This window comes from Leishmania donovani, chromosome 23, assembly GCF_000227135.1.
Source record: "Leishmania donovani BPK282A1 complete genome, chromosome 23".
Lineage (NCBI taxonomy): Eukaryota > Euglenozoa > Kinetoplastea > Trypanosomatida > Trypanosomatidae > Leishmania > Leishmania donovani.
In genome coordinates, this window is record NC_018250.1 from 693,630 (window position 1) to 704,756 (window position 11,127).

Below are 11,127 nucleotides of genomic sequence, written 5' to 3' on the forward strand. Positions count from 1 at the left end.
GAAAGCGCCTGCACACAGCTCATCGCGTGCTTATTTTTGCTGAATCCTCGAGACGGTCTGTGCTGAGCGGGCCCAAGAGCGGTCAAAGACGGTAAATCTCTCCGGCGCCGCGCGAGCCCGGATCTGTCCCCCAACACCGAGAGTCTGCAGCCAACACCCAAGGTCGGGCTGCAGGCTGCGTGGCTTCCCCCTCCCCCCTCCCACATTCCCCACAGAGTGGGCACCAGGCGCGGATACCACCGGTCAGGTGTCCTCCGCCATCCTGCGGGGCGGTATCAGCAGAAGGGAAAGAGTAGCGAAGCACAGCGGCACGTTGCGCGTTGGTTTTTCTGACGCGCACACACACGGAGGTCTGTGGCGTGCCACGCCCTTGTCTAGGCCTTTGATCAGAGCTGCACTATGGCACGGACGCTATCGAAGCCCTTGTACTCTCACTCCTGTCCTTCTCCTTGCATTCACTTGTTCCGTTCTCGTGCCGCACCGCGACGTAGCCCTCGGCGAGCATAACGTGCTGAGGCAGCTGGGGGAGCCGTTCCAGAGCAGGCGCAAGTGCCTACATGCACCTCGCTTGTACACTTAGGGCCACATTTCTGTTGTTTCCCAAGGCGTCATTCGACCGCGAAGACACCGATAACAAGCATTGGCGACGTCGTCGAGACCGTCTGCGCTGAGCGGGCCCAAGAGCGGTCAAGGACGGTAAATCTCTCCGGCGCCGCGCAAGCCCGGATCTGTCCCCCAACACCGAGAGTCTGCAGCCAACACCCGAGGTCGGGCTGCAGGCTGCGTGGCTTCCCCCTCCCCCCTCCCACATTCCCCACAGAGTGGGCACCAGGCGCGGATACCACCGGTCAGGTGGCCTCCGGCATCCTCGGAAACCGAGACCGGCATAGAAATACAAACACACACATAGAGGGTACTTCGTTGTCGTTCTGTCTGTGTGCAGTGGTGGGCCCGATCTCCCCCGTCTGCGCAATCGTCTCGTGCGTCTGCCGGCGTTTGGGAGATGTCTACCCCGACTGTCCACCGAGAGCTACGGGTGCGGTCGTGGCGTGCGCTGTGGAACCTGCTCGCGGCGTACCGGCTGCCGCTGATTATCTTTGTCTCTGCGACGGCTCTTATCTGGGGGCACAACATCTTCTTCTGTCGACTTCTTCGTGCAGTGAGGGAGGCGGAGGCGACTGGTGTGCTCCCCTTCGAGGCCATGAGCCTCCTGCAAACGCAGCGATACACGCTCGGCTACACCGCTACGGGCACATTTGCGGTTTGCGCTCTTACCCTCGGGAACGTCCTGGTCGCGCTCATGTACTGGTCCTTTGCACGCGTCATCTTCACCTGCCCCGGGTACGTGCCAGAAGAGCCGTGGAGATACACACCTCGCTTCGATGCTGAGCGACGGCACCATTTGAAGGTGACGTGGTCGGCGCAACTGAAGTGGATCCAAGAACAAGGCGTCGCTGTACGGCGGCGAGCATTGCAAGCTCTGCAGGAGCAGCAGGCGCTGTGGGCTTACCAGTTGCACATGTTGCAGCAGCAGCCACCGCACGCGTATCCCCCACCAGCCTCTGGACTCATAACGGCTCTCGGGTCTCCATTCGCGCCTGCAGTGACACCAGGGCAGTTTCCAGCTCCAAACGATGCCGCGAGCAGCGACAGCCTCTTGATGGCTGCACCGACGCCTCAGCAGCCCTTCTCCCCGCAGCTAGCAGCAGCGGGGAGTCGTGTAATCTCGTGCGCACCAGCCCTCGCTGTTGATGCGTCGCTCTCAGTGGGCATGGCAAACATCGCGGCGAACCCCGCGAAGGCGGCAGTCTTGTGCTCAGGATCCGCAGCTCCGCAGCGGACGTGCGAGACATCCGGTAAAGCACCTTCCTCCACGTTATCTCCCTCAGCGACAGAGACGACTGCCACAGCCATAACCACCACCGCCACTACAGCTTCCTCTTCCTGCAGCACCTCATCCTCTTCAGCTTCTGGGTCCGCAACACCAATGACAAGTACACCGGACCGAGGATCCACCGGGGCTCGCGGGCCTCACGGTCCCCCGACCAGTTGCGATGCAGCTCCGCCAGCGCTGTCTCTGCATCGTCGGCCGTGCACAGCCATTGCTGCTGTCAAACCCACTGTGAACCCGAACCTGGTGCTCGAGTACGAGGCGGATGGGTCGCTGCGGTTCTGTGGGGTGTGCCACCAGTACAAGCCAGACGGCAGCCACCACTGTCGCGTATGTGAGCGCTGCGTGTTTGACATGGACCACCACTGCCACTTTCTCAATAACTGCATCGGCCGGCACAACTACAAATACTTCTTCTTGTGCATCTTCTACTCCACGTTGGGTGGCGCTGTGAACTCGACGCTGTTCGTTACTGTGTACGGGTGCAGCGTCGTGTGCCACGACTGGAGCCACGGCTGGTGGTGGGTGCCGGCTGGCATGTGCGCCATCAGCGCGTGCATTGCGTATTTGTGGGTGCAGCACATTTTTCTACTCATTCGAGGCGTCAGCACGCTGGAGCGCATGACCGAACTGTCCTCGGAGCACTTTCTCATGAGCGTGAGCGAATCGGGACTCAGTCAGGTCGTCAGGCCCGGAAGCTGCTGCAGCGACTGCGGAATGGCCATCGGTGAATGCGTTCGCGGCATTGCAGCACTCGGGGAACACCTCGTTGAGTCACTAGGGTGCAACAGCAAGTCCCGCAGACTATACAAGACCACGGCCTCGTCTCCCACCAGCAGCGGCAGGGGTGATGGCGAAGGCGGAGCGCCGTCCGCGCCTTCAGACCGAGCGGGGCGCCGGGCGCAGCGCTTTGTGTTGTTGTTCGGACGCCCGCGCTGCTGCCTGTACCATCTGCTGCCGCTCTCGCCCCCAGGCGAGTCTTCGCGACCGCGCGCGCGGCCGCGCGAAGGAGAGGTATAGTGCACCGGGGCTCGGTGCGGCGCTGGCTTCCTGAACCAAGTCGCTTGCCTCTGCCTGCATGCAGTTGTACGTCGAGCAAGGCGTCTTTTGCTTTCCATCGCTTGTCTCTCCTCACAGAGCACCCGGATCACGGGAAACACACCGCAGTGCGTGGCATCACAGGGCACAGCATCCCCCTCCACAGCCTATCCCATGCCGAATGCCAGAGCAAACCTCCGGCGGTGACAGGGCCAAGTGCCCACGACGTGGCGAACCCAGAGCGCTTCATCGCTACTGATGTCGGCGGCCAGGTCCTGGATGGTGCGGCGCCGGGACCACCCGCGACATCGAGCACGTCGGTGCCATCCACATGACGGGCAGGGTGCCGGCGCGACTCGAGCGTGTATCCCACACACACGGCCCTCGCACTGTCCACGAGTGGTGGGAGGGGGGAGAGCCTGAGCGCCACCCCGAGGGACGCCACCAGGTGGCGACCGGCATGATGGGTGAGCGGCTGTGAGGGCTGGTGAGCAGACTCTGAGGGAGAGGCCGTGCTCAGATGAGTGAGTATGCAGTGCTTTAGCGCGCGTGTCTGCGGCTTTTTCGAACCACGGGATTGACCCTGTGACAGGTCGAGGGCTCGAGAGTGGTGTGCAACCCGTGCTGTATGGCAGAGAACGGACAAGCTGAAGCGAAAGAAAGGAAACCACATCTTCCTCGAGCCTGCCACGTTGATGCAACCATGACTGGCACTCCCTTGGCTCCTTCTCCTCGCCCCCTTCCCCCTGCGCCATCTCCACGTCGAATGCCCCTCCTCCCCCTCTCCCCTGCGTTGTCGCGCGCCACTTCACCGGCCCTCATTCTGTCCTCGGGTGCTCCCGCCACTTTGCACGTCTCACTCTCTGTCCCCCATTCTTCCGCGGTTTGCTTGGGCCGGGCTCTTGTGTGCTGCCGCACTGCCTGGTCTCCACGCCCTCCCCTCTCCTCCACGCACTACTACACCGCTTCCTTCCGCTCTTCCCTCGCGCAGTAACACGTGGCTTCGGCAGACAGGCATACACCAACTCCCCACCACATCTGCTCCTCCCACGTACAAACGTGCACCCCACCGAGAGACCGAGACACGCACACACAGGCGTGCCGCCCCTTCCCTCGTGCGCCTTCCTGTCTTGATCCCTCCCCTCGTTTTCGCCCTCGCTCAGCCCTTCCGTGGAACACCTCACTCACACACCCTCCTGCAGGCGTGCCACGGTGTTGCGGAGTTTGTGAGCGAGTAAGGAAGAGGCGTGAGAGACTTGCCTGTGGAAGGACAACGACGCTTTTGTACGCTTTCTTTCTCCGTCTTGTGTAGTCTCGCCTCTGCAGAAGACTCCTTATTCCTTGCGTTGTCTGTGCCCACGCCTCCGTGTTTTCCTCTCACCCATCCCCTGCCCTGCAACTGCAGGGCAAACCTCCTCTCCCCTTCTCTCGGTGCTCGTCCTTGACGGATCGCCTTCGCGCGCGCCGGATCGCTTAAGTGGGCTCCTCGAGGCTCACAGGTGCAGCACCATGGACATCGCCGCTGCAGCTGCTGCCTCACAGGAGGGCGCCCGTGTGGCCGACACCGCCGCCATTGCGAAGGGCCGCCTTCCACCTGTCGTGCCGCAGCCCTGTAGGAGTGAACGGCTCGGCCCAGAGCCGATGACGCTGTCGCCGCCGGCCGCTCGTGACGGCAACACGAGCAGGACTGATCCTCTCGCAACCCTTCGCTGCGGAGCTGGCCAGGGTGTCATCAGAAATTCAGGAAGCGCACCAGCCTCTATCGGCAGAGGTTCGCCATCCAGAGGCCCTGCCACTCTGGCTTCCGCGCCAAATCCCCGTCGTGGCTTCTGCATCCCCTCGCTGCGCTCGCCTGGAAACTCATCTGCGTTGCCGCCTCTTTCCGCTGCTGCACAGCACAGCGGCGGGCCTACGCAGTCAACACGCCGCCTCCGAAGCCAAGAGATGGCGATAGCTGAAGAGCAAGAGCTGCGCGACTTGAGGCTACTGCTGAACTCTCAGTCGTCGCGTCTGCGCCGGCACACTTCTCCAACGATGCTGACTCCCGAAGAGATGCACGCGCCGGTGAAGAGTCCTCCCCCCCTCCTCTCCGGCCCGTCCACGCGACCCGCAGCAGAGACAGCTGCTGCTGCGGTGATGCTAGTCAGCAGCCAACCCAAGGCTCACACTGCTACCGATGCCAACAAGATTGCGGCACCTCAAGAAGGTCGCACCAAATGCGAGCCGGCTGATCGCTCGACGGCGGCCGCGGTAACGCATACCGAGTCCATCTCAGCGCGGAGTACGGACCCTTCGATGCGGACAGTGCGCAACGGCGCCCTCTACGCACGCAGGCCCAACGGCAGCTCCTTCAAAGACGACTTTTTCGGGCAGTTTCACATCAACGCCGACTCCGCGGCGCAGCCGCAGCTCGACGACAGCGAGGAAGCGCTGCTCACTGCACTGGAGAAGGAGACGGCAGTGCGCGAAGCCCGGCTGGAGCGCCGCAGCAGGGATATTCGCAAGAAGTTGGCGGAACCGTCGCGGGACCGGGCCGGCCACATCTATCCGCCGCCGCCCCCGGTGACGCAGGCCACCTCTGAAACAGAGATTCACGAGCGTGCGATGGCAGCCGAAGAGTTTGCAAAGACCCTAATGCAGCGTCGCCGGCACGGCGAGGAGCGTGATCGACGCCAGCAGCAGAGGGAGCGGCATCGCACTTCGCGCTCTCCTCCGGTGCGCCTAGGGACGGTCTCTGAAAACAACACCGCCTTCTCCAACACGACCTTCTTGAACACGCAATGCAGGGACGGTGTGGACGTCAACGACACGGAGGCGATCGAGAGCCATACCATGTTGCACGTCAGCAGCAGCGGCCGGCCTCTCACGCGGGGCTCCTGGGCCTCGCAGGAGCCCCACGAGGCGAACGAGATGTCCATGGCGAGCCTGGCGCTGGGCCGCATGTCCCTGCGCTCGTGCAGCGTGAACAAGGTGACGGACAGCACGCTGGCGATTATGGAGATGCTCGCAAACAGGCCAGATGTCCTGCTTCCGTCCCCGGCTGAGACGGCTGTTGTGCGTCGCGGTGACGTGCTGTCCTCAAAGCACATCCTCAAGCGCGACTTGGAGGAGGCGCTGCGGTCGCGGCAGGGCTCGACCGGCATGATCGCTGGAGCGCCGTTCTTTCGCATCGTACCGAAGCTGAACATCGCCGGTGTCGCCCAGGCAAACGCCAGTGCGGTGCGCACGATTGTGAATGAGCTGCGCCGCGCGCACGTTGAGGGCCCCATCGTCTGGGTGAACCTGCGCGAGGAGCCGCTTGTGTACATCAACGACACCTCCTACATCGTCCGCGAGCGCGCCGATCCGCTGACGCCCATTATCATCCCCAACGTGACGGGGCTAAGCATCGAGTGCATCGAGCGCAAACTCAAGCAGGAGGTGCTGCAGGAGGCGTACGAGAATGGTGGCAACGTCAGCGTGCACCTTGAGTGCCGTGGCGGCAACATGGAGGACCAGTGGGTGTGCGCCAGCCGCAGCGAGGTGCTGACGCTGGCTGAGGTTTTCCATCGCGTGGAGAAGGAGACGGACCACCAAGTCATGTACTTCCGCCGGCCCATCACGCAGAATATTGGGCCGCAGCCCGAAGATTTCGACTTCGTGCTGGATGCGTGCCTCGAGGAGCCGAAGGCGGTGTTCGTCTTCAGTTGCCAGTCCGGTCGCGGCCGCACGAGCTCGATGATGCAGATAGCCAACATCGTCCGCTTCTACCAACTTTGCGTGAAGGATGTGACGGCCGATATGCGTGTGCTGCGCGAGAAGGTGAACGGGCCGTCGTACCGCACCATTCAGAAGCTGGTGTCGCTCTTTCCTGACGGCAAACTGCACGAGCGTCGCCTCATGATCCTGATGGAGCTTGCCGACAAGGTGTACTCCATGGCGGACCACATCAACGAGGCGTTTTCCGGTATGAACGAAGCCCCGGAGGTGGCGAAGATGCGGCTGCAGGTGTACGCGCTCTTTCTGGTCTTCTCCTACTACTGCGAGCAGAGACTGTGGAACTACTCGACGCGCTTGTCATTTACGCAGTGGCTGAACGAGAACTCCGAGATGAGGCTTCTCATCGGCAGCGTGCGCGAGAAGCTTGATGACCAGCTCAAGTTGGAGCGGGTGTTCTCCCTGTCCTCGGGAGGCCCCGAGGCCGACGCGCTGCGCGCCATCCGCCACCGTCGCGGTAACGTGCTGAGCACCGGCCGCATCCTGCTCAGCCTCCCAATGAGCAACTATTCACGCCAGGAGATTATAGCGTTGCGCCAGCTCGCGCCAGGGGTGCCGGTGCTGACATGCGGCCGTGTCGGTGAGGTGGCGCGCGACCAGCTCGTGTGCGACATCCGTGACACGTTCCCGCACGTGCGCTCCATCCATTGGATCAGCCTGCGCGCCGAGCCGATGGTGCTGATTAATGAGGTGCCCTACACGCTCTCCGACTACGATGCCGCGCACGGCTCGGCCGAGCATGGCACGACGATGCACGTATCTGTGCAGGCGATGGAGCAGATCGAGGATCGTCTGCGGCGTGATGTGCTGCTGGAGGCGCAGGACAACGGCGGCTTCATCATCCTGCACCGTTTGACGACGGCGGGTGAGCGGGAGGTGCTGCGCGTCAAGGTCGTCTCGGCGCGCACCCCACGCAGCACGATGGAGGAGTTCGTGGAGGCAACCGGCGTATGCTACTCCCGCATTCCGATGCCGTTCTCCGGGGAGCTGCTGGCGAGTGACATCGACCCCCTCCTCAACTACCTGGCCAAGGCGGACATCAACCAGCACGACGCCATCGTCATCAACGATTCAGCCGGCACAACGCGCACTACCGTGGCACTGAACATCCTGACGCTGTTCCGCGCCAGTCGACTTGAAAATCTTCGCTCGCTGCAGACGACCGAGGAGGTGGCGACGCTGCTGCGCATCGGGGCCACGGATCGGCTCGTCGACAACGCTCAGGTAGCCGCCAGGGCAGAAGTGCCTTCGGAAGAGATTCCCGAGCACCATGTGGAGCTGCTCCTCGCCTCGACCATCTGCCAGATGCTGACAGCCGGTAGGCTCCTTCGCACGGTGGACGCCGTCATCGCGCTCGGTGGCCGCGGCCGGCGCTGGAATATCTTGCACGCGTTGGACTTTCTCAAGAAGCGCATTGGGGTGCTCGGCAGCAACAAGCCCCAGCGCATCGTGGATGCCCTGCATGGCCTGCGTTGTTACCTGCTCGTGCTGCTCTCATGCCTGTACCTGGATGCGCAGAAGGGGGAGGGCTTCACCATCGGGGAGCTGCTCTTCAGCGACTGGGTCACCGCCCACGCGGAGGTATCGAACATCGTCGAGCACCTCGAGGATCGCGGCGAGGCGGCGCTCGAGTACGTGGCGGCCGACAACCTCATGAAGGCCGACCTTTCGCGGCGCTCCGGCAACGTGCTGACGGCCAACTTCTGTCTAAAGGCCGACCACTTTCCCGGCTGCCAGAAGAAGGGGCTGCGGCCGGCGCTGTGCGGCGCACCAAACTTCCGAAAGGTGGATTTTGTGAACGTCTACGGTGTCGCCATCCCGACTATCAAGGGCATCCACAACGTGCTCTCGCTGCTGGGCGCCTCCAGCGAGCCTCTGCAGGTATACCCAGGGCAGAGCAACGACTCCGAGCCATACCTCGGCTTTGCGGCGCAGCGGCTCTTCGAGCCAGCCTTCAAGCCCGAGGAGCTGCAGCACCCACTGCGCGGCTCTGTGGTGTGGGTGAACTTGCGGGAGGAGCCCATCCTGTACGTGGGCGACCGGCCCTTCGTCTTCCGCGACTTGGCGGCCCCGTACGTGAATGTGGTGCTGACCGGCATCCAGACCGAAAAGGTCGAGCTGGTGGAGTACGAGCTGAAGCGTGACGTGCTCATGGAGGCGGCACAGTACGACGGCAAGTTCCTCGTCCACGATGAAGGTAACCCGGGCGAGCTCGTCGGCGTGTGGGAGTCGGCGGACGAGGAGACTGTAAAGACTCTGCGCGAGGTCTACGATGAGCTGGTGGTGAAGCAGTTCCGCTGCCAAATGCTGCGACTCCCGGTGACGGACGAGCAGAGCCCGGAGATTCGCGACTTCGACCTTCTCGTCAATGCCCTCCTCCCGCGCATTGCGAAGCACCTTGACCGTCGCGAGACGCTGTCGTTCGTTTTCAACTGCCAGATGGGCCGCGGCCGCACCACGACGGGCATGGTGATCTGCTGTCTCCTCATTGGCCTCGTAATACCGGAGTACTACGACGAGCTGCACAACGCTTACCGCGACTCCCTCTACGCAGACACAGAGTCGGACCTCGGCCGCGGAGAGTACTCCGTCATTGTGCAGCTGAAGCGCGTACTGGCGCAGGGCCGCACCGCCAAGTACCAGGTCGATCTCGTGCTCGAGGCGTGCTCGAAGATGCAGAACTTGCGCACAGCCATTGAAGCCTTTGCTATTGCGGTGTCGTCCCCGGACACGATTGAGTCGGGTCGTGCTCGCGCGCACCACGCTGGTGTGCATTACCTGAAGCGCTACTTCAACCTCATCGTCTTTGCCGTGTACCTGCAGGAGGAGTATGACCGCATATCGAAGCTTATGCGGCGCTCCTTCACCGACTGGATGACGACCCACCCGGAGATTTTCACGCTGCTAGATTCGTGCGTTCTCAAGTGACATCGAGGGCGCCTGTGCCGTGCTGCGTGTCTCAGTCGCACGGGCAATACTCACTGTAGTGACAGCTGCTGCTGTGCTGGTGAACGCGCTCGCTACGTGTGCTCATTAGAGGCGGTGATTTGCCTGTGCCTTTATGCATCCTTGATTCATCTGTTTTGTTTTCTGATGTAAGCCAGCGACTGCGCAACAGAAAGCGTTGGCAGTCTTCAACCCCCACCCCTCTTATACGACTTCGCATCCGCTGTACATTCTCTCTCTCTCGCTGTATGTGTGTGTGTGTGTGCTGTTGCCTGTGCATGCGCGTACCTTCATTCCTTTTTCCCGGTAGACGCCGCGTGTGTTCGCGGCGCTGCCTCGCCCTTTCACTCGCTCGCTTGCTTTCTCTTAAGCACCATGGTGCATCTCTCTGTTGATGCCTCGCGCTCGCTATCCCTCCATATTGCAACATGCTTGACATATCTCTATGACGAGGCCGCTGCTGTGTCGTGGCGCGATCGAGGCGGAGGAAAGCCGTAAAGGCTGACGGCACGCCGTAGAAGGCGATGCGTGAGGTGCGGCTCATGAAATCGATCCGTGTGGGAGAGAAAGGAGAGAGGGGCGATCGACTAAGGTAAGGGCGGTGAGTTGGGGCATTGCGCATCTGCATGCTCCTCCTGACATCCATCATTACACCGTTCAGGCTCCACAGTTCGGTCTCTCGTCTCTCACACTCCGACCTCCCGCATCAATGAGTAGGCCGGCTGCCTCGCGGTGTTGCCTTTCCTCCTGCCATTTGCGGACGCCCCTCTCCCCCTCTCTCCTCGTATCGGCACTTCTGCGTGTATGTGACTCTCCGCGTTGCCCTGTCAAGCGTCACAACCGCGCTGGCTAGCGATGCTGCGGTGGTGGTGGTGGTAAGCTCTTCAGGCGCAAAGGGTGTGGGGGACCGTTGGTAGTGGCGCGTGTGCTGGGTTTGGGGGGGGGGTCTGGGGGAGAGTGAGCGGGGAGAGCTGAGGGGCGCAGGAGCGTGCACCTATGCTTGCGCGTCTTCAGGCCATTCAAGTACGGCCTAGATATCTACACACACATATGCCCACCCACCATTTGCCCACGGTGAGGCTGCCTCTTCTCCTTGCACCACCCCCCTCTATCTCGCTGCCTGACTCGGGGGTTAGAGCTTATCTTCTCGTCGCCATTCTTTGTCATGAACCAGCGCACGTCAAGGGTGCCGTTTGCGTCTCCTCCGCACTTCATGCGATACACAGACAACTCGCGCGCCGTGGAAACTGCTGCTACGGAAGGCTGCAGGGTGTCGTGGCCGGCTTCCCTTTCTCTGCTCCACAATGGTCACTCTCCACACCCCTCTCCCGCTCTTTTCAGCATGATCGCTCTCCTCCCTCTTCCCTCCAAATGCACACCTCGACACTCTCACTGGCACACGCGCACTATTTCGCAAAATAACGCTGACGTTGATGTCGAAGCGGCAGACACATTGTTAGTCCTCACCGCCCCCCCCCCCCCCACACACACACACA

At 62.1% G+C, this 11,127-nt stretch overlaps 2 protein-coding genes across 2 annotated transcripts; both read left to right on the forward strand.

Annotated features, from left to right (window-relative positions):
* Nucleotides 1-1,003: 1,003 nt before the first annotated feature.
* LDBPK_231710 (hypothetical protein, unknown function) lies at nucleotides 1,004-2,911 on the forward strand (the record flags this gene model as incomplete). Its single annotated transcript, XM_003861015.1, has 1 exon — nucleotides 1,004-2,911. The coding sequence occupies one exon, from the start codon at nucleotides 1,004-1,006 to the stop codon at nucleotides 2,909-2,911; it is 1,908 nt and encodes a 635-aa protein (XP_003861063.1).
* A 1,659-nt stretch (nucleotides 2,912-4,570) lies between these two features.
* LDBPK_231720 (hypothetical protein, conserved) lies at nucleotides 4,571-9,613 on the forward strand (the record flags this gene model as incomplete). The annotated part of the gene is made up of 1 exon (XM_003861016.1): nucleotides 4,571-9,613. The coding sequence occupies one exon, from the start codon at nucleotides 4,571-4,573 to the stop codon at nucleotides 9,611-9,613; it is 5,043 nt and encodes a 1,680-aa protein (XP_003861064.1).
* Nucleotides 9,614-11,127: the final 1,514 nt, after the last annotated feature.